The 20445-nt window shown below is 69.9% G+C and overlaps 3 protein-coding genes across 14 annotated transcripts in view; 1 reads left to right on the forward strand and 2 right to left on the reverse strand.

Annotated features, from left to right (window-relative positions):
- Window positions 1–419: 419 nt before the first annotated feature.
- On the reverse strand, window positions 420–8577 carry RNPEPL1 (arginyl aminopeptidase like 1). Its single transcript, XM_051839346.2, has 11 exons — window positions 7899–8577; window positions 5131–5271; window positions 3996–4147; window positions 3636–3752; window positions 3295–3530; window positions 3087–3200; window positions 2781–2893; window positions 2585–2693; window positions 1690–1920; window positions 1478–1620; window positions 420–1294 (listed from the first exon to the last, which is right to left on the reverse strand). The coding sequence occupies exons 1-11, from the start codon at window positions 8409–8411 to the stop codon at window positions 1022–1024; spliced, it is 2142 nt and encodes a 713-aa protein (XP_051695306.1). The 5' UTR covers window positions 8412–8577; the 3' UTR covers window positions 420–1021.
- A 2076-nt stretch (window positions 8578–10653) lies between these two features.
- On the reverse strand, window positions 10654–13265 carry DUSP28 (dual specificity phosphatase 28). The gene is made up of 2 exons (XM_051839352.2): window positions 11772–13265; window positions 10654–11648 (listed from the first exon to the last, which is right to left on the reverse strand). Exons 1-2 carry the CDS (start codon window positions 12144–12146, stop codon window positions 11442–11444), a joined length of 582 nt encoding a protein of 193 aa, XP_051695312.1. The 5' UTR covers window positions 12147–13265; the 3' UTR covers window positions 10654–11441.
- A 90-nt stretch (window positions 13266–13355) lies between these two features.
- The window catches only part of ANKMY1 (ankyrin repeat and MYND domain containing 1), a 43301-nt gene continuing 36211 nt past the window's right edge, over window positions 13356–20445 (forward strand). For 10 of the 12 annotated variants that reach the window (XR_011387032.1, XR_007916682.2, XM_051839339.2 and 7 more), the window contains exons 1-4: window positions 13419–13795; window positions 14867–15074; window positions 15852–15995; window positions 18654–19126. Coding sequence is in view for 10 of the 12 variants with exons in the window: in XM_051839339.2 (XP_051695299.1) it covers window positions 13626–13795; window positions 14867–15074; window positions 15852–15995; window positions 18654–19126 (995 nt within the window). In the remaining 2 variants the exon portion in view is untranslated. The other 2 variants (XM_051839336.2, XM_051839337.2) reach the window with 2 other exon arrangements.

A 20445-nucleotide genomic window follows, 5' to 3' on the forward strand; every position in this document is an offset into this window, starting at 1 on the left:
TGGAAGTGGGGTGCTGCTGGGGGTCATTCCTGGCCCCCAGCACATTGCTCATATGGAGACTGTGCAGCCCCCAGATGCAGCCCCCTCCCCAGCACCCTGTCACAGCCGGGTCCTACTGCCATCCACCCCACAGCTCCGTCCTCAATGGCGACCCCCCGGGACCCGTCCCACAGGTCCCACAGGCTCAAGGCCGCTATCCACACCTCCTCCTTGTCCTCCAGTCCAGGCTGGGCTTTGGCCAGAGACACGGAGCACGGGCCTGGGCCAGGGTGGCACGTGGCCTCCTTCAGGGGCCCAGGTCTGGCCAAGGGCTGGGGGGCTCCTGGGGGTGGTGGGGGCCTGTCCTCAGGTCTGTGCTGCCCACGGGCCAGCCCCACACCAGGGCGCCCAGGAAGAGGAGGGACAGACAGGAAGGCGGGTCAGGTCTGCAGGGTGGAGGTTTAATGGGATGACCACTGAGACCCCCATGCAGCGGCCCCAGGCTGGAGACCCCGTGCCTCCCAAGCCGACAGCCATCCACAGCCGTCCAGGCTCCACCGCCCCCCGGGCCCTGGAGGCTGGCAGCCCCTGCCCACACCGAAGGGACGCCTGTGTCCTCGTCCCTCTGCCAGGGGCCGGTGGGGGCAGGCGCGGGGCTCCGTGGGGACAGTGCAGGCTGGGGCTCCCGGCAGACATAAGGCACAGTGTGGTGGTGGCCATGGGGCATGGGTGCTGTGGCTCCTGGGGCAGCGCCCGGCAGGTGCTGGTGTCCGGGCGTGGCACGTTGTCAGTGTCGAGACGGAGGCGTGGTGTGTGCTGGCCGGCCTGGGGCCCTGCAGTGCAAGAAACCTGGGGGGGCTGGCCGGGTCTGCGGGCCTCTGCCGGACCTGAGGAGGCCCCCGCCCGTCCCCACACCCCAGCCCGGGGGAGCCCGCGACAGGGGCTCGAGGGCCCGGGCAGAGCTCCTGGGGGCCAGAGCCAAGGCACAGTCCCGGCGGCCCGGACCACGGAAGGCACAGTCGTGTCGTCGGAGGGGCGGGGGCTAGGCGGACACGTCGACGTCCCTGAGAGCGAGGGCGCCGCCGGGGGCCTCCTCCCCCAGCAGCAGGGCCGGCGGGGCCGAGGCCGGCTCCTTGCCGGGCTGGGAGCCGGGCTCGGCGCTGGGGCCTAGGCCCTGGGACAGGATCTGCTGGATGGTCCGGCGCAGGTTGGGGTGCAGCCGGCCCTGTGTCTGGTAGAAGACGTCCAGCGCGAAGGACTTGAGGGTGCCGGTACACAGGTCCTCGTACAGCGGGATGGTGTACATGCGTGACATCTGCGGGCACACGGCCACACCGTGGGCTGCCGTGGCACCGCCACCCACGCCCCGCCCCGTGCAGACTGGAACAGGGCAGCCCGGGACCTCGGGCCCAGCCGGACACCCAGAGGATGGCTCGCAGAGGCCTCCCTCTGCACCCTGACCCGGGGGCCTGAGGGGCGGGGATGGGCGTGGCCGCACCTGGCTCTCCAGGAAGCGCCGGACCCTGTGGAGGTCGGGGTAGTAGTCGTTGCGGACGACGATCTGCAGCCAGCGGATGCGGATCTCGGCGTTCATGGAGTCCAGCAGGGAGGAGTAGCACTGGGCCAGGCTGGTCACCACCTCTGCAGGGCAGTGGATGGTCAGCGCCGGGCTGGCAGCCCCCCACCCCCACGGCTGGCCGGGAGACGCACCCTGGGGCAGCGGGGACCCATCCAGGAGCCGGTCCAGGAACAGGGCGGTCTGGAACGTCCTCCACTTGGAGATGTCGATGGCACTGGCGGAGGCGGCAGCCTGGTCCAGCGGCTCTGCAGTCCACAGCTGGAACAAGGCCTCCACGGGCCGGGTCAGGCTGGATCCCTGAGACAGGTCCGGCTCGGCCAGCGGCGGGCCCGTGGCGTTGAGCCAGCGTTCGAACTCCAGCCCTGTTGGCGGCAGAAGGGATCCTGCAGTCCCTGCCTGGGCTGCCCGCAGGGCACCCCGCAACCCTACCCCGGCAACCCATGAGCCCCGGGAGGCCGGCTCGGCCCCAGCCAGGGCCCCGCGCCTGTGGCTCCTACAGGGGGCTTCTGTGAAGGGCACTGGGAGAGCAGCACTGAGCCAGGCTGGTCACCACCTCTGCAGGGCAGCGGGTGGTCACTGGGAGACCCGCAAGGCTTGGCTGGTGCCCGAGGGACTCCCTCCCACCCCGCCTCTCCCAAGGGCAAGGCGATGAAGTGCCGGGGAGGGGCCCCTGGGCCAGGAGCTGTCGACAGGCTCTGTCCGCCCCTCTCCGCATGGATCCTCGGAGCCCTCCCCGAACCTCCCCGACCTTGGGTCCCTCACCAACTTCCCAGCTGCCCACACTGCCTTCATCGCCATCGGTCCCTTCCGAGTCCCAAACCCTCAGGACGCCCTGGAGGTGCTGCACAAACAGGGCCAGCGGAAGGGCAACCCCCCTGCCCCAGGTGCCATACACGCCCTGGTTTCTCAGTCCTCTTCCAGACGGCCTGACCGCCACCTCCAGGAAGCCCCCCAGGCCCCATCCGGCCCTCCTGTCCTCCCAGCTGGGGCCCTGCCAGCGCTTCCTGCCCCCGGCCTGCGGCTCACCCGCCCGGCAGTCCACACTCTGCTCCTTCAGCTCCGGGAAGAAGCTCAGGAAGGAGTCGAGCAGGTCCTGGGCCACGACGCTGGTGAACTTGTACTTGTCCACGTAGGCCTGCATGGAGGGTGGGGCTTAGCTGGCCTGCAGGGGCCCCGCGGGGAGGGGAGGGCGCCGGGCCTGCCCCGCAGAGGGGCCGCTCACCCGCAGGAAGCCGTCGAAGCGCTGGGGGTCTCCGCAGAGCTGGGACAGGTAGTAGACGAAGCAGTAGCCCTTCTCGTAGGTGAACAGGTTCATCAGGTGGCTGGGGTTCACTCCTGCAAGCAGACAGCTCGTCCGGGTCCCCGGCCCTCCCTCACACGTCCAGACGAGCAGGGGCACCTGGGAGTGGGGGCACAGGGCCTGCCCCCCCAAGACCCTCGGGGCCCGGACAGCCGGCCAGGCTGTGGCAGGGACAGGGCCGTTCCGGCCGGAGTGAGCAGAGGGCAGGCAAGGAGGCCCAGCGGGTACCTGGCTCCAGCTTGACCTGCAGCTTGCTGACCGGGCTGTCCTCTCCCAGCAGCTTCATCTGCCTGTGCAGGGCGTCCAGGCGGAAGGCCGTCTCCAGACAGGTGAAGGCAGCACCTGCACGGGTCGGGTGGGGCGTCGTCCTGAGCCCCTGAGAGGGGCCTGGTGCTGCTCCGGCCTGCGCCGCCCCGCCCGGCCGCCCCGGGGCTACCGTAGGTCTCGGTGGTGATGCGGCGCTGCGCGTAGGTGGCCAGGCCCTCGCTCAGCCACATCTCCTCCCACGTGGCGTTGGTGACGGCGTTGCCGAACCAGCTGTGGGCCACCTCGTGGATGACGTCGATCACCAGGAACTCGTCGCTCTCCAGGATGGACGAGATGATGAAGGTGAGGCAGGGGTTCTCCATGGCCACGATGGGGAAGGCGGGGGGCAGGAAGACGATGTCATACCTGCGGGGGCGGGCACCGCCGGCTCAGGCTCCACCCTGTCGCCCACACCCCCGGGGGGGCCTGCAGCCAGGGGACACGGGGACAGGGCACCCGCCCTGGACGTACCTGCCCCACATGTAGGGCCCGTAGAGCCGCTCGGCGGCACTCAGCCACTGCTCCACCGCGCCCGACAGCTTGCTGGTGGCCGTGGGCAGGAGGCACGGCTCGGCCCACACGCGGCTCCTGTCACAGGGCAGGCAGGGCGCTGAGGCCCACGGCCCCAGCCTAGCTCGCCCCACGGTGCCCTCCCTGCCCAGCAAGGCGTGGGATGCAGAGGGGCCGGGGGGACCCAAGAGTGGGCGAGGTGCAGGGGGCTGCGCCCTGGCCCTGGCGTGCGGTCTTGGGCCGGGTGGTCCCGGGGGTGTCAACACCGGGGGCCGGCTTGGCTCCCAGCACCCGTGTCCAGGGGTCCTGGCGGGGCCTTACCTAGGCCCGATGTCCGCTGGCTTGAGGTCTCCGGCCACGAGGGCCACGAGGTAGGCGGGCACGGGGTGCTCCATGTGGAAGCGGTAGACGCCCTCCTCCTGCTCGTACGAGCTCCGCGTGGCGCTCATCAGCACCTGCACGCCCGACGGGGCCTGCGAGAAGCCCACACTGAGGGGAGCCGGGGGCCCCGAGCTCAGGCCCAGGGACCCGGAGTCCCCTCAGGGACCCAGCAACTCTGTCTGGAGCCCCCTTTGAGGGGCCCCAGGACTCCAGTGGGGCCTGGTGTGAGACCCTCAGTCTGCAGCCCCCCACCGTGGGAGGCTCCTGCTTGCACAGTGGCCTGGGGAGAACTGGGGGTGCAGCCACCGCAGATGGGGTGGGGTCGAGCAGGACTGGGGGCAGACAGGGGTGGGGTCGGGCAGGACTGGGGGCAGACAGGGGTGAGGTCGGGCAGGACTGGGGCAGAAGTTGGGGGGCAGGCAGGGGTGGGGTCGGGCAGGGGTGGGAGTCTGACAGGGGTGAAAGCTGGGCAGGAGGGGGCAGAATTGGGGGGGAAGGTAGGAATGGGGGATGGGCAGGAGGGGGTCAGGCAGGGGTGAGGGATGGGCAGGAGTGTGGGTGGGGTGGGGGTTGGGCAGTACTGGGAACAGAAGTGAGGGGCAGGCAGGGTGGGGGCTGGGCAGGAGTGGGGGGTCAGGCAGGGATGGGGGCTGGGCAGGAGTGGGGGTCAGGCAGGGGTGGGAGGTGGGGGGGTCAGGCAGGGGTGGGGGATGGGCAGGAGGGGGGTCAGGCAGGGGTGGGGGATGGGCAGGAGCGGGTCAGGCAGGGGTGGGGGATGGGGAGTCAGGCAGGAGTGGGGGATGGGGGGTCAGGCAGGGGTGGGGGATGGGTGAGGGGGTCAGGCAGGGGTGGGGGATGGGCAGGAGGGGGTCAGGCAGGGGTGGGGGATGGGAGTCAGGCAGGGGTGGGAGATGGGGGTCAGGCAGGAGTGGGGGATGGGGGCTCAGGCAGGGGTAGGGAATAGGTAGGAGGGGGTTAGGCAGGGGTGGGGAATGGGCAGGAGGGGCTCAGGCAGGGGTGAGGGGTGGGGGGTCAGGCAGGGGTGGGGGATGGGCGGGGGCAGGTGGAACCTGACCTTGACCACGGCGGAGTAGGTGCACTTGACGGCAGGCGTGTCGAAGCAGGGGAAGAAGGAGCGGTTGCACACGGAGTGGCCCTGCGTGAACACGAAGGGCTTGGCGTTGCCGTACGTCAGCTCCGGGTCCAGCCACCAGATCTGTGGACAGGGCGGGGGGTCAGCAGGTGGCCACCTGACCACGGCCCCGCCGGGGCAGCCAGGGCCGCTGAACTCGCCCCCTGGGGTGCCCTCCTCCTGCTCTCCGGGGCGGGAGGGGCTGCAAGGGCTGTGGGCTTCAGCGGGACCTGCGCCGGTCAGCAGGGCCAGCTCCGGCTCCAGGTGGGAGGTTGTGCGTTGGGGTGGGGGTGAGGGACAGCCCAGGGGAGCTCTCGGCCCGTGCCAGGGCAGTCAAGGGAAAAAGCCATGTGGCATCGTCCGAGCTTCCTGAGGGAAACTGAGGCACAGCAGGACACCTCGAGTCCCAGCCCTGACAGGGTGGCTCCGATCCCGGTGACGTGACCGTGGGAAAAGCAGAGCTTCCCGCCAATCCCACCTGACGGGGAGGGGTCAGCCTGGGGTGGCAGAAGGGCTCCAAGCCAGAGGACGCGGGCAGCGAGCAGAGCCAGGCACGGAGGCAGGGGTGGTGGTGGAGCAGGCTGGCTCGGGCGGGCTCCCTGGCAGCTGGGGCCCGGCCGCCCACCTCTGGCCAAGGTTGCCAGTTGGCCCACTCCCTCCCACCCCTACAGTGGCTGCTGGGGCTTTCCCAGCCCCCACCCCCAGGGCAGAGCCTCCCCCTCCCCTTGTCACCTTTCACCCAAGCCTGGGGTCTGAGCGAGGGACTGGCCCATCGGTGGCTGCACAGCTACGGGCCCCGTTGGCCCTGGCCCCTACCTGCCCTTGGTCACACTATTACTGAAGCCCAGTGGTGCCTCCTGTCCCCCAGTGGCCGGGTCTGTGGGTCTGGCCACTCCTCCCGGGTTGCATCTGGAGCCCACTGTCCACAGCCACCTTGGCAGGGCCGGCGGATCTCAGCCCAGCAGTGCTGGGTCTCCACAGACCCCAGACCCAGCAGACCCGCCGGACTGAGCTCACAGCCCTCCCCCACTTCCTCCTGGTGGCCCTGCCCCTGCCCCTGCCCCTGCCGGCCTCTGGGCTGCCCAGATGGCAGATGCTGTCCACGGGGCTCGGGTCTTACAGCAAGGACATTCCCGGAGTGCAGCCAAGGCAGGCGGCCCTCGGCTCACACCGGTGGCACTCACACCTGTCCTCCTCCAGCCCCTACCCTGGCCTCGTTCCACCTCAGTGAGCTGGCCGTGTCCCTGAAGACCGGGGGGGGGCCCAGCCCTCCCCCAGACTGAGGGCTGCAGCAGGTCCCCCTCCCACTCCCAGAGCTGGGTCTCGGGCCCCTGACGGGGCACCGCGCTGATGTGGGAGGAAGGGCCCACACTCGGAGCAGCAGGAGTGCTGGTGCTGGGTCAGCACTGGGGTGCGAGGGGTGAGGGCACCCCAGGCTGCCTCTGGAGGGGTGGGCTCGCCTGCTCATGGGGCCCCCAGGAAATACCCACTGCATCCTCTCCTGGGGCAGGCCCAGGTCTGGGGAGGTGGCCCTGAGCCCTGTAGCATCCATGTGCAAAAGTGGGTGCCCGGGTTAGAGGCCCGACGCTTGGCTTCTGCTACCAGCGCGCCCAGCCCGGCCCCTTGTCCTGGAGCCAGGCAGCAGGTGGGGAGCACCCAGCGCCCCGCCAGCCGGCCAAGGGAAGCCCAGGGCGACACAGGCCCTGGTCCCACCATTCTGCCGGCCACTCTCCTGGGTGGACCAGACACGTGGGCTCCAAGGTCACAGGTCAAGGCCAGGGAGGAGTCGCCCCTCCACTCTCACGGCCATGCTGGAGGCCCGTGCACCTGTCACAGCCCGGGGCACCGCAGCAGGGGTTCCGGGAAGGTGAGCGGCAGGCCCTGCTCAGGGCTCTGGGAAGTGTGCGGGAAACCCACAGGCTGCGTGGTCCGGGCTCTTCTGTCCAGATGTCAGCTGGGTGGACCCTGCCTGGCCCCCAGCCCTGGGCCTCTGCACCACTGTGTGTGCTCGCGTGCAGTGACAGATGGCACTCCCAGGGCCGCCAAAGCTGAGGGCTCCGTATGTATGTTGGCCGGCACGGTGTGCCCTCCAAACTTCCCGGGCTCCGCGCTCCCTCCTGCCAGCCCCACTGCAGGGGGCGCTGTAGTCACAGGGCCTGACCCGGGCCTCCTGGGGCCGGCGAGAGCCCTCTGCCCCAACCCCCGCAGAGCCAGGTCTGCGTCAGCAGCACGGAGCCAGCACCTGCCTGCCGCAGCTGGGTGAGCTGGCACTGAGCACCGCGGTCTACCTGGCCCGCCCTCGCCTCCTGCTGGGACAAAGTGTCACTCACTGCAGAGAACAGGGCTGGGTGCTCAACCCTCCCAGGCTCCTCTGCACCTGCCACCCAGCCCCTGGATGTCTGGCTCAGCAGCGCCTGCCCAAAGCTGCCCCGTCCCGGGCAGGGACACAACACCCACTCCGGGGCCTTCCTGGGTCACATGTGTCCTCTGTCTCCACTGCCCACTTGGCCTGGACCTGGCACCAGGAGCTCCACGCAGGCTCCTAAGGGCTCAAGGCAAAGCTGGGACTCACTGGGGGCACCTGGACAGCCCTGGCTCCGGGGAGGCTGCCCCTGGCTCACGGTGCAGGTTAACCGCCCCCGCAGCGGGGGTGCCAGGCCGCTCCCAGCGCCCCGCAGCCCCGGGGCCCAGGCCCACCCGGCCGGACTCACAGCGGGCGCGTCCGTCGAGGTGTAGCGTAGGATGACCTGGAAGGGCTGGTGCGCCTGCAGCTCCGGGGGCAGCGTGACGGTGAGCGAGGAGCCATAGTCGGTGAACGGGTCCACCCTGAAGGCCAGCGGGCAGCAGGCGGGCTCGGCGCCGGGTGCCTCGGGGAAGGCGGGCCGCGGGGGCTCCGGCCCGGGGGCGGGGAAGGCGAAGGCGCAGGGCGTCTCGGCGGCGGCGGGGGCGCGGCGGAACGCGGCCGAGTGCAGGCGCAGGGCCGGGTGCGCGTCGAGCACGAGCGCGCGGGGCGCGGGCTGCAGCGCGCACAGCTCCAGCACCAGGCACCCGGCCAGCTCGCGCGCCTCGGGCCGCAGCTCCAGGCCCAGCTGCAGGTGGCGGAGGCGGAAGAGCTGCGCGCTGGAGGCCGAGGCCACGTCCAGGGCGGGCGGCGGCTCGGGCGGCGGGCGGGCGGGCGCGGCCTCGGCGCCGGGCGCCTTGCGGCAGCAGCACTGCGCCGCCATTGCCCCGGCGCTAGGTGAAATCCATGGGCGGCGGCCGCGCCGGGCCGCGGGGACCGAAGAGGGGCGCCGGGCGGCGGCGGCGGGGCGCGGACACAACAGGAAGTCGCGCCGGGAGCCGCCCGGCCCGGCCCCGCGCCGTGCGCCGCCCCGCTCGGGCTCCGCGCGGTCGCCGCCGGGGGCGCTGTGCGCGGGACCGGGCCGCTGCGAGCCAGGCGGGGAGGGCCGGGGAGCTGGGGCCGCCGTGAGTCTGGGCGTCCGCGAGTCGGGGCCGCCGTGCCCGGGCGTCGTGGCCGGGGACGCGGGCGCGCGGCGCGTGGTGAGCCGGCGCCTGGAGCGCCGAGCGGGCCGAGGCGCCGAGCCGGGAGCCTGGGGCGTCGTGCGCGGGGCGGCGGAGTGGTCTCCCCAGCCCTGCACTCTGCGCTGCCTGCCTGGCCCACGCCAGGGAGAATCCGGGAGGCGGGACGGCCGCTCCCCGCGGGCCCCCAGGTCGGCGGTCTCCGTGCGGCCTGTGTGTCCGTGAGCCTCCGGCCCCAGAGATCCCTCACCGCCTCCGTGGGTCAGCCTGGGAGCCTCACGGCTGCGCTGTCAAATACGGAAGCGCGGTCCACGTGTGGCCGTTTAAATCCTCACCGGGCGCAGCTGCGCCCGCCGTGCGTGAAGGGCCCGGGGTGCGAGGTGCGGGCTGCGGGCAGTGGACGCAGCACGGCTCCCCAGCAGGTCGGCGGGCGGTGCTGTCCCGAGGCCCGGCAGACAAGGCTGCGCCCCACGCCTGGATCAGCCAGCCCAGGCCGGGGAGCACCACGGGGCGCTGCTGTCGCCGCCTCAGAATTCCGATTCCCAGGGGGGAAGGGGCCCCTGGGCAGCCGCATCCCCGGGGAGTGCTGTCCCCCTGGACTCGGGGCCCTCCAGCGGATGGCAGAGAGGGCGCGCTGGCCATGTGCACTCCGACAGGAGGCATCGCCGCGGCGTCCCCGGAGGTGGGGCTCGGGTCTGCACCCCGGACTTGAGGGGGCGAGAGCGGGCAGGCCCGGGATGCTGGAAGAACGTCGGTTCTCAAAACTCACGGCGGCGGCCGCGCTGCCCTCGCGCCCAGGCTTGGGGTCCTGCACCTGCTGCCTCGGCCTCTGGACTTGGAGGAGCGGTGGGCGGGGTCTCGCCCCTCCCCTCGCGCCCCTGCGGAACCGGCCCTCTTCCCGGGGCGAGCCGGCCCCCCTGCATTTATGCTGGAGCCGGCAGCGAGTCTTGAGGAAGCAAATCGGTGTTCGGCGGCACTGAAGCCGGCACAAACGCCCTTACAGGTCACGGAACCAGTGTGGGCCGGGAAGCCGGGGCAGTGCAAATCGCAAGCCCCCAGGCAGCGGCCCCGGAGCCCCCCGCCCGCGCCTGGAGCGCCCCTGGCGGCAGGAGGTGGCGTCGCTCCCCAGGCGGGGCGGCCGGAGAGCTCCGGGCACCGCGCCTGCCCCGGGCTTGGCAGCCCAGTTTCTGCCTGCAGGCCTCTGGCCTCCGAGGCGGTGAAGCAGCGCTCATACCTGCCTGCAGCCCACCTTCTAGCCACAGGGCCTGGGCGCGCCTTTCCCGTGTGCTGGTGCCCCAGGCGCGATGGACTCCTGGCCTGACCTGGGAGGCACCCTGGAAGGGGTGGTGTTTGGACTGAGGTCGAAGGAGCTGCGGTTGGAGCGGGTGTGACCCACAGGTGTCCTTCCACCCTCGTGGCCAGGGCCAGCAGGGAGGTGCCCCGCGCTGAGGCTTCTACACCTGTGAGCAGGCACTGGGTGGAAACGGGGACGGACTGCTGAGCCCCCTCTCCAAGCTGGGGCCCAGGCAGAGGCTCCCTAGGGGGGGCTGGGCTGGGGAGGGCCGAGGCAGGGGAGCCCTCCACAGGGCTGAAGTGGGGTTGGTGGCCTGAGCAGCAGCTGCTGGGCCGCGGCTGAGGCACAGTTCGCAGGGTGTGGCGCGTGCTCTGACGAGGATCACGTGTCCCGTCACAGCCAGGGGTGCGGGGATGCCAGCCAGAGGCCAGGTCCCTAGGGAGGGTGCTGCCACCAGGCCCATGGTGTCCTGCTGGACAGGAGGCTGAGCCCCAAGCCGAGGGCCTCAGGGAACCACGGCTGCTCCACTGGGCGGGCCCAGCCTGGCTGGAAAGGACAGCGGGGCCAGTGCTGCTCCTGGGCCGGGCAGTGCCTGGCAGGTGGCACCAGCCGGGGAGAAGGAGCGGATGAGCACCACCCGGGCTCCTTGTTCATCAGGTTACGCGTATTTATTTATTTATCTGAAAGGCAGAGTTACAGAGGCAGAGAGAGGTCTTCCATCCACTGGTTCACTCCCCAGGTGGCCACAATGGCTGGAGCTGTGCCAATCAGGAGCCAGGAGCCAGGAGCTTCTTCTGGGTCTCCCACGTGGGTGCAGGGGCCCAAACACTTGAGCATCTTCCACTGCTTTCCCAGGCCACAGCAGGGAGCTGGATCAGACATGGAACAGGTGGGACCAGGCCAGCATCCACAGGCAGTGACTACCCACCAGCCACGGCGCCGGCCCCGTACGTGTGAACCCGTGTCTCCGCTGCCTGTGATCCAGACAACTACTTCTGAATTTTCCTTTTCCTCTTCTCCACTCCGAGCTGCTGGATATTGACAGCAGAGGATCTTCCAGAAGTCTCTATGGCATGGGCTGTCCACGGGAGGAGGCCGGGTGAGGGCAGGTGGGGGCACCATGCTGGTACAACCTGGAGACTAGGTAGGGTGTTGGGGGGCAGGCTGGACCAGGGGTCCCCTGACCCATGGAGTCGGCTCTGCCTCGACACCAGAGCCCCAACCTCTGCAGGGGTCGGTGTTCAGCTCTGGGATGGGGACCCTGAGTGCCTGAGGGACGCAGGAGAGGCCACTGGCTGGCCCCGCCCGCAGCTTCCATCTCCCCGCACGGAATTTCTGCCCGCCTGGAACCTCTCCAGCAGCTTGGGTTTTCCTGGCCAAAGTCTGCTGGGGCGGACGAGGCTCTACCCCCACCCCGGTCAGCTTCACGGGGCCCGAAGGCTCAGTGCGCCGCGGGGGAGGGAGGCGTGCGGGTCTGCGCTGGAGACCCCTGAGGCTGCACGCCGGCAGCCCCCTCCGGGGGTAGGGACGTCGTCGCCAGAGCCTCGCCGGGCGTGCAGGACCGGGCCTGCAGGGTCTGCTCGTACTTTTGCAGCTGAGACCAGAAGCCCGGATTGGGTTCTGCCACCGGGCGTGCGCTCTTGACCATCTGCCAAGAAGCCAAGGAACCAAGTCAGGTTGCCCACGCGTCACGTAGCAGACCCAGCGGCTGCTGGGAGCCCGCCCCGCCCCCGGCAGGCTGGACCCCGCCCCTGGGATCAGCCCCGCCCACCTGGAAGGCGCGCTCCAGGCTGAGGCCGCGGTGCCGCATGAGGTAGGCCGTGCACACGGCGGCCGAGCGGCTGCGGCCGTTCTTGCAGTAGACCAGGCAGGCGCCGCCGGCGCGCACCGCGGCCTCCATGGCGGCGCAGGTGGGCTCCAGGTGCGCCAGCAGGTCCTCCGCGGGGTCGTCGAACACGGGCACGCGCAGCTCGGCCACGCCGGGCGCGCGCGGCCCGGGCTGCTGGCGGGAGACGTTGACGCACAGCGAGATGCCCTCGCGCTGCAGCTGCTCCGTGGCGGCCGCGGCCCGCGCGCTCCCGAGGAAGAGCGCGGGGGCCACGCGCGCGAGGGGCGGCGGCGGCGGAGGGGCGGCCGCCGGGCGCATCGCGGACCCGCTGGGTCGCGTCCTCCGAGGCCGGCCGCCCGCGTCCCCCGCAGTGCCCTTGGCCCGCGCCGCGGCCGCGGGGAGGGCCGGTGGGCGGGGACTCGAGGGACGCCCGGGCCCGGAGGCTACGTCGGCACCCTGGCTGAGGCCTCCGCGCCGTCCTGGACGGGCCCCGCGGCCGCAGGCTTCTGGTACAGCGCTGACCCACTGCCCTGCGCGAGTCCTGCTCACGGGGGCACGGCTGCCGGCGCTCTACTGTCGCAGCTCCGGGGTGGCCGCGCGCAGTCGTCGGTGCCGAAGCGCGGCCCCCGGCCCCTGCTCCCGCCAGCCCCGCACCTCCGCCTGGTCCCCGCGACCCCCGTCAGCCCCCACCCCCCACCTCCGGCCCCCGAGAGCCCCCACCCCCCACCTCCGGCCCCCGCGTCCCTCCGGCCCCACGCGCTTTGCTCCGAGGCCGGCTGACGGCGCCCAGCACTCGTCTGGGGCGGACCTCCGTTGGGTCGCGGTGCTCGGTGCGGGACCGCGCACATCGGGCCGCGCTTTGCTGGGTGTCCACGCCGCCGCCAGCGGGGCCAGGGTCGCCCGCAGCGGCCTCAGGGCAGCGGAGAGCCATCACCCCGAGGATCGGTTCTGGATCTGCCCCGCTTACCAGTTCACCCAAACTTATTAAGATTTATTTATCGGAGAGGCAGAGTCCTCCATCCGCTGGGCGAGGGCCACGGGGGTCAGGGCCCACGCGGGTCAGCGCCCGCGCCACAGCCGGGACTCGAACCGGCGCCCACACGCAGGCAGCGGCTTAGCTCACCCCGCCTCAGCGCGGACATTCCATCACTGTGAGACCTTTCCGGTCTCGGGGGCCGGGGCTTAACACCGCGGCCGTGGACTCCCCCGCTCTGCCTCCCCATCCCCTCCTCCAGGTCGCTGGGTTGGGGGTGCGGGCGCCCCTGGCCCGGCCTGCGGAGACGCTGTCCGCCTGGCCGTGCTGCCTGTCCACCGAGCCGGACATCCCGGCTCGGTCATACGGTGGCCGCGGGTCGCGGGGCACGCGCGGGCCAGCCTCCGCGGCTGGCGGGAGCAGCCGGCGCCCCAGCCCCTCGGCCCCGGGAACGGCGGCGGCCAACGCGGCGCGTCGCGGGGCAGTGAGGTCACAGAGGGGGCGGGGCCGGGCCACCGGGCGCGGATTGGCGGAGGCCGCGCGCGTGTGGGCGGGGCCTGTCTCCAGGGAAACCCCGCGCTGCGGTCGCTGCAGTCCGACCGACAGGCGAGGTCTGCGCCGCGTTGTCCGCTGCCCGGGGAGACCCCAGAGCCGCCGGACGGCGAGGGCCGGGAGGGGGGCGGCGACCCCGGACTCGGCGTCTGGGCGGTGGGGGCGCCGCTGCCCGGCAGGGTCGGGTCCCCAGGAGCCCTGCGGGCCCTGGCCAGGGGACCTGAGGCGTGCGTGTGGCCCCGCTCTCGCTCCCAGGTTCGGAGGCTCGGAACATGGAAGGCGGTCTTTCCCCCTTCATCCCAGACTACGAGGCGGCCGACGCCTGCGACCCCCAGCCCTCGCCGCAGGGCAGTGCCAGCGCGCCCCCGGCCGACGGGGACCCGCGGTCGTCGCCGGACAGCTCGGCCCTCTTCCCCCAGAGGTGCGGGCCCGCCGTCGAGGGGTGCGGAGGACCGGCGGGCTGTGGCGCGGTCTGGAGGGACAGGGGGCCGCGTCGGCCGGCGCTGCCCTCACGACGCCCGCCGTGGGCGCGGCGGGTTGCTGGTGTCGGTCGGAGCCCCAGTCCGGGGTGGGGAGCGGCCGGCCCCGGTCAGGAGCGGGCCCGGGCGCTCGGCCGTGCGCAACGCCTCATGCGCAGCCAGCCTGTCTCTGTCGTCAGCACCCAGGGCAGACGGCGCCACCCCACTTTGCGGATGGGGAGACTGAGGCAGGCCGCGCACGACCTGCGGGCTGCTTCCGTGTCAGAAAACTAATAGAATTTCCACTTCTCTTCTTTCCCCCGTAGGTCGCCCCTTCCCCCGGGAGGGGACGCCACCCCGCTCTCAGGGGCGCCCTCTAGTGGATGGGCTCTGAGCGGCTGCTGGCCCGAAGGCTGGCCCCCGGGGCTGTGCTGTCCGGAGGCCCGCAAAGGGCAGGGGAGCCCAGCGCTGCCCCGGCCACGGGCGTTGCTGCGCCCCCCGGCGGCTGTCCCTCTCACAGCAGGCCACCGGAGCCCGCCTTGTGCGTTCCCCGCGGACACGCGCTCTGCTTGGCTCGGCGTCTGTGGGCTGGCGCTGCAGGGCTGGCCGGTGGGGCAGTGGGGGTGTGAGGGCTTCGGGGTCGCATGCTGCCTGCCAGGCCATCAGCAGGACGCTGGGCAGTCAGCAGGCCGGAGACAGGTGCAGCGTCCTCAGAGTCCCCGGGAGCCGCGAGGGTGGGAGAGAGAGAGAGAGAGAGAGAGAGAGAGAGAGAGAGAGAGAGAGAGCGCGCGCGAGAGCGCCCGTGTGAGACTGGCAGGGGTGGGCTTCACTGAAGTTAGCAAGCACACCCAGCAAGAGCCGGAGAGAGGCCGAGCCGCCCGCCGGCCCGCCCCCTCCGTCCGGGTCCGTCTGTCCCTCTGTCCGCTGCCCTCGCGCGTGGGTGCTGTCTGCTTCCTGCCTGGCGGGGGCCGCAGTGGGCTCCTGCAGGGCCCGGGCTTCCCGCTCCCAGGACCCCCGCAGCGTCCTCACTGCCCCCCTCTGCTCTGCCTTCCCAGGGAAGCCCCCATGGGCCCCGAGGAGGAGGAGGAGCAGGAAGAGGAGGAGGAGGAGGAGGGAGCGGAGGGCTTGGAGGGCTGCCTGGAGGAGGCCCGGCTGCAGCTGGAGGAGGGCGAGCAGCACTGGCAGGACGGCTGCTTCTACCGGGGGCAGTTTGGGCTGAACACGAAGCTGGGATTCGGCGAGTTCTCCTGGCCCACGGGCGAGGTAACCCTCCCTGGCCGGGGCAGCGGGGCCTGCGGGGGAGGTTGGGGCTGAAGTCGCCTTGCGTCTAGGCCGACAGAGGCAGAGAGAAAACACCTGCCCGCACCCGCCCTGAGGCCAGGCCCAGGGTTCCGGCTTCTGGGGTCCCTGCTGGGGCAGCGGCCCGGGCGGGGTGTGCCCTGTGTCCTGCGGGACGCTGGATTCTGCAGGTTTCCCAGTGCTCCCTCCCCTTCAGGGAGCAGCCCTGATACCTGGCCCAGCCCCTCCACCGGAAACGCAGTAGGAGCTGGAGTCTCTCGCCCCCACGTGGCCATGCCCACCCTGGCAGCTGTGGCCACTTCTGTGCTCACCAAGCCCGTGCAGGGGCGGTGGGAGGGGGAGCTGGGCTGGGAGGGGCGGAGCAGGCGGGCTTTGGGCGGGGCAGAGGGTGAAGCAGGCAGGCTGTGGGTGGGGCTGAGGGTGGAGCAGGCAAGCCTTGGGCAGGGCCGAGGGGTGGAGCAGGTGGGCTGTGGGCGGGGCGCCCTGTTCAGCGCCTGGTGGGTGGTGTGGCCAAGCCCACATCAAGCTGGGGACTGGGCAAGGCGTCCTCTGCTTGGTCTGTTGGGCTCAGCTCTGGGCACTGGACCTGCCTCCCTGCCGGGCGGCCGTTGGCCAGGGTCTTCTGAGGAGGAGGTGGGGTCACAGCCCGGAGGGTGGGGCCCAGGGGTGAGCAGAGTGCCCCCCACCCTGTGGCCTCTGGCAGGGCAGGCTCCTCACTCCTCACTGGTCTCTGCCCCACAGTCCTACCGCGGGCAGTTTTACCGGGACCACTGCCACGGCCTGGGCACCTACGTGTGGCCGGACGGCTCCAGTTTCACAGGCACGTTCTACCTCAGCCGCCGGGAAGGCTACGGCACCATGTACATGAAGACAAGGGTCTTCCAGGTGAGGGGGTGGGGCCCTGGGTGTCCAGGGAGGGGATGGGGCCCTGGGCGTCCAGGTATAGGGGGCAGGGCCCTTGTGTGTCCAGGTGAGGGGGCGGGGCCCTGGGTGTCCAGGTGAGGAGGGGCGGGGCCCTGGGTGTCCAGGTGAGGGGGTGGGGCAGGTGAGGAGGGGCGGGGCCCTGGGTGTCCAGGTGAGGGGGTGGGGCAGGTGAGGAGAGGTGGGGCCCTGGGTATCCAGGTAAGGAGGGGCGGGGCCCTGGGTGTCCAGGTGAGGAGAGGTGGGGCCCTGGATGTCCAGGTGAGGGGGTGGGGCAGGTGAGGAAGGGCGGGGCCACTGCACACTCAGACTGGTCAGCTCAGCAGCTGGGAGTGGGGACGGACGTGGGTGGGCGTGTGGTCAGGCACGGGGGGCTGCAGCAGTGCGGAGAGGGTGGAGAGCAGGACACAGAATGTTCTAGTCTCCCAGTTTTCCCTGGACACAGCAGGCTCCACTCTGTTTCCTGGGCTCCGTTTTTGCGGCTGAGGAGCAGCTGGGTCTTGCTCCCCGGAACAGAATCTGTCTCTGGCTGCTGTTCCGTTCCTCCCATCTTCTGTCTAGGCCGTGTCTTGCTTGGGACCCGGAAGGTTCCGTCTGCCTGTGGCTCCTCTTCTCTCGCCCCTGTCTCTGGGAGTCCGGGTGCACCTGTCGGATCCACTCTGGGCCTTGGCGAGTCTGTCCTCCCAGGGGAGTGGTTCTGTGGGTCTCTCTCTGTGTGTTTGGGGCCAGGGTGATGGAGGTGGAAGTGAACAGCTGAGCGAGCGAGTCAGTGAGTCTGGGGAGAGGGCCACGGCCGCGGCACCACCGGGACGACCAGGGTGCTTGCCAGCGGCGGTGCCGGCTCCTCCCCACGGCATCAGCGTGTGAACGCTGCGCCTCCTGCACGCCCCGCGGGCTCGGCTGTCACCTCCTTGGTTGAGCCGCTCCCATGGGGGCGTCGTGGCGTCCCGTCCTAACCCTCCGGCCCCCGGTGACGCCCGTTCTGCCTCTGCTACGTCTAGACCTGCGCGAGCTCTGCTCTGCTTACCTTACTGCCTTACTGGGTGTCTTGTGCGACTAGCGCGGTTCTTGGCGCTCATTCTGGACACGAGCGCTGCTCGGTGGTGTGAGTCACACGTGTTTCCTCACAGTGGGCTTGCGGTTTATGTTCTTCAGAGTGTCATTTGAAAAGCACATTTTTAAAAAATATTTATTTATTTGAGAGGTAGAGTTACAGACAGTGAGAGGGAGAGGGAGAGAGAGAGAGAGAGAGAGAGAGGTCTTCCATCCACTGGTTCACTGCCGTGCTCCGTGGCTCCCGAGTGACAGCACCGTGACGGCTCTGGGACTGCTGGGGGGCTTCGTGTCTGTTGTCGGCCTGGGATCGTCCCTCAGGGAGGGGACAGGATCTCCGCCTCGCTCGGTCCACCTCCCGGAGACAGACACAGTCCCTGGCTTTATTTTGCCTGCCTATTAAAGAGCGCGTGTTCAGGGTCTTTCTGGAGTTTTGCTTAATTATGTAAAACATCTACATTGCTCCAAAGTTGACTCTGGAAGCCATGGGCGACCCCGGGAGCCAGTGATGGCTCTGCTGTGGGGTCACCGCGGAGGTGGACATGGTGCCTTTGTGACTCGGCCCGTGGGTAGCGCTGTGGGGCGAGGGTGTGACCCCTTCTCTCCACAAGATCTGCAGCAGCTGCACCCCAGGCTCTCCCTGTGCCTCACGCCCGCTCAGTGCCTCTCAGAAGCCTCCAGGGCCCCCGGCCTGCCCGAGGGTCCCCCCCCCCCCGCCCGAGGCCGCGCACTCCCCGCTCACTGCTCCGCACGGTCCCCCACCACCTCCTCTGCAGCCTCTGCAGTCTGCCCCCTCCAGCTCCGCCTCCTGCTGCAGACTGCAAGCGTCCTGCAGGGGGCAGTGTCGAGCACCCTGGACCCACGGGTCCCACACCCAGCCCGGCCTCAGGCACTGTCCAGCACACGGAGGGCTCTGAGCAAATGGCCTGTGCAGGCTCCAGGGAGGGAGAGCCCCCGGCCCCTGTGTGTCCCCTCTGCTCTCCCGGTGGCCTCCGGATGTCCAGGGAGAGGCCCCTCCTCCAGGGAGTGGGCACCTGGCAGTGCGCCTACCCTTGTCACTTGTTCCCGGACACCTCCCTGACAGCTGCTGCAGGAGTCTCCTGGCGGCAGCCCTCCTGGCTCCGTCTTTCTGAGTATCCTCCGGGAAGGGGGGGAGGGGGAGAGGTGACCCACCCCACCCCATGGAAGCACCTGGAAGCTGTGTGCTCCTCCTCCTCCTCCATCTTTCACCCTTGTTCTCCTCCTCCTCGCCCCCCTCGGTCAGGCCTGCAAGGCCTGTCCAGTCCTGTGCCCTGCACGCTGCCGGCCCCCAGGGTCGGGTCTGCAGGGAGCTGCCTGGAGTGAGCCCTCTGTGCAGGGTCTCCCACCCACTCACTGTGAGGCCACGCCCCTCCCTGCCGTCTCCCTCGCGCCTGCTCCCCAGAGCACCGGCCCCTGCCCCAGGCGAGGTCGGTGTCAGCCACGGCCACGTGGGTGTGTTTCCGGGAATGCGCTGTCTTCCTCTGACTTTGAACCGGCCGCAGAGTCAGCCCCCTCCCCGGCTCGGCCCCAGCCAGGCTTCTCCTGCAGGGGCTGTACAGGGCGGACGAGCGGTTTGGGCCCGGCGTGGAGACCTACCCCGACGGCAGCCAGGACGTGGGGCTGTGGTTCCGCGAGCACCTCATCAAGCTGTGCACGGAGGCACCCCGCGGCTTCTCCCTGCTCAGCCACCCCGAGCTCGCCTGCTTCTCCGAGCAGTCCAGGGCGAGACTCAGCCCCTCGGAGGAGGGCAGGGCGGAGTGCGGCCCGCAGCAGGCGCAGGACCCCTTTCTCTACGAGTACAAGCGGTTTCTCCTGCACGAGGAGCTGCCGCTGCCGCCCGACATGTACGTCTACTCCACTGACCACTGCCACCTGCCCATGACGCGCGCCTTCCGCAGAGAACTGGACGCCTGGATCTTCCTGGACGACGCCCCCCTGTTTGTTGAGGACGAGGAACCCTGGCTCATAACAAATGAGACCCCTTTGTTGGTCAAAATCCAGAAGCAAGCCTACAAGTTCAGGTGACCCACAAGTGCCCTCGCTGGACAGGTGTCCCCTGCTGCTGTCAGGGCCCGAGCGATGGCTCAGTGGGAAGAGGCTGCTCTGTTTAAGTGGCTGACGCAGCCCGAGGATCCTGGGGTGAGGGAGTCCCTGCCAGGCTTGCAAGGACGGATGGGTTGGTGGGTGGGAGAGTGCACAGGTGGGAGAGAACCCAGGCAGGGTTGTGGGGCCAACTACGTCCGGGCAGGAAATGGACGCCGCACCTGTGGGAACAAGTGGGCGAGAGGTTCCTTGGTGAGCATGAGGTCAGGGCTGCCACCAGGTTGCTGTGGAGCCCTGGGAGGGGGCACGGCTCCCATTCCTGAGCTGGGGAGCTGAGGGCGAATCCTGGCTCTGGGACCTGGGGCGGTGAGAGCCAGTGCCCCCTGAGCTGCACCCGTGTCCCGTCTGCTGAGAGTGTGTGGTCGGGCGCCTGTTCTGTGTCAGCGCAGGCTCTGGCCAAGAGCTGCAGGTAGAATGCAGAGCACCGCTGGTGCCTGTGGGCTGGGGGCCTCTGGCTTCTCCAGGGATAGCCGTGAAAAGACGGAGCAGCTCTGATGGTCTCCACAGACCCCCACCACAGCAGCAAAGGAGACAGCAGCCACCGAAGGAGAGCTGTTCACAGTACTCTCGCTCGCTCTCACTACACCGTTTATTTTTTAAAGATTGATTGATTTCAAAGGCAAAGCAACAGACAAAGAGGGAGAGACAGAGAGAGCTTCCATCCACTGGTCCACTCCCCAAATGGCTGCAACAGCCAGGGTGGGCCAGGAGCTTGGAGCTTGGTCTTGTCTCCTGCGTGAGTGCAGGGTCTCAGGCGTCTCCTGCCTCCTCAGGTGCTGAGCTTCAGCTGTCTGGGTAGCAGCCGGCTGTTCCGTAGGCCCAGTCACACTGGACTGTTGTAGAATGCACGTGCCTACTTTCTGAGTACAGGAGAATGTTTCCATCCATATAACCATTCATGCAACCACAGACCCATCCATCTGTCCATGTAACCACCCATCCATCCATCCACCCACCTGTCCATGTAGCCATCCATCCATCCATCCATCCATCTGTCCATGTAACCATCCATCCATCCATCCACCCACCTGTCCATGTAGCCATCCATCCATCCATCCATCCATCCATCCATCCATCCATCCATCTGTCCATGTAACCAACCAACCGTCCGTCCGTCCATCCATCCATCCATCCATCCATGTAACCATCCATCCACCCACCTGTCCATGTAGCCATCCATCCATCCATCCAGCCAGCCAGCCATCCATCCATCCATCTGTCCATGTAACCAACCAAC

Source organism: Oryctolagus cuniculus, chromosome 3, assembly GCF_964237555.1.
Source record: "Oryctolagus cuniculus chromosome 3, mOryCun1.1, whole genome shotgun sequence".
Lineage (NCBI taxonomy): Eukaryota > Metazoa > Chordata > Mammalia > Lagomorpha > Leporidae > Oryctolagus > Oryctolagus cuniculus.

Bases quoted from the DNA above. Each gene is read 5' to 3' on its own strand.
- RNPEPL1 (XM_051839346.2), bottom strand. From the start codon at position 8,411: ATGGCGGCGCAGTGCTGCTGCCGCAAGGCGCCCGGCGCCGAGGCCGCG. The intron at 3,753-3,995 runs GTAAGGCCCCGC...GCCCTGTGACAG, and splicing joins CCAGCGGACATCGGGCCTAG to GAGCCGCGTGTGGGCCGAGC. The intron at 3,531-3,635 runs GTACGTCCAGGG...CCGCCCCCGCAG, and splicing joins GGGCCCTACATGTGGGGCAG to GTATGACATCGTCTTCCTGC.
- DUSP28 (XM_051839352.2), bottom strand. From the start codon at position 12,146: ATGCGCCCGGCGGCCGCCCCTCCGCCGCCGCCGCCCCTCGCGCGCGTG. The intron at 11,649-11,771 runs GTGGGCGGGGCT...GCTTCTTGGCAG, and splicing joins GCCTGGAGCGCGCCTTCCAG to ATGGTCAAGAGCGCACGCCC.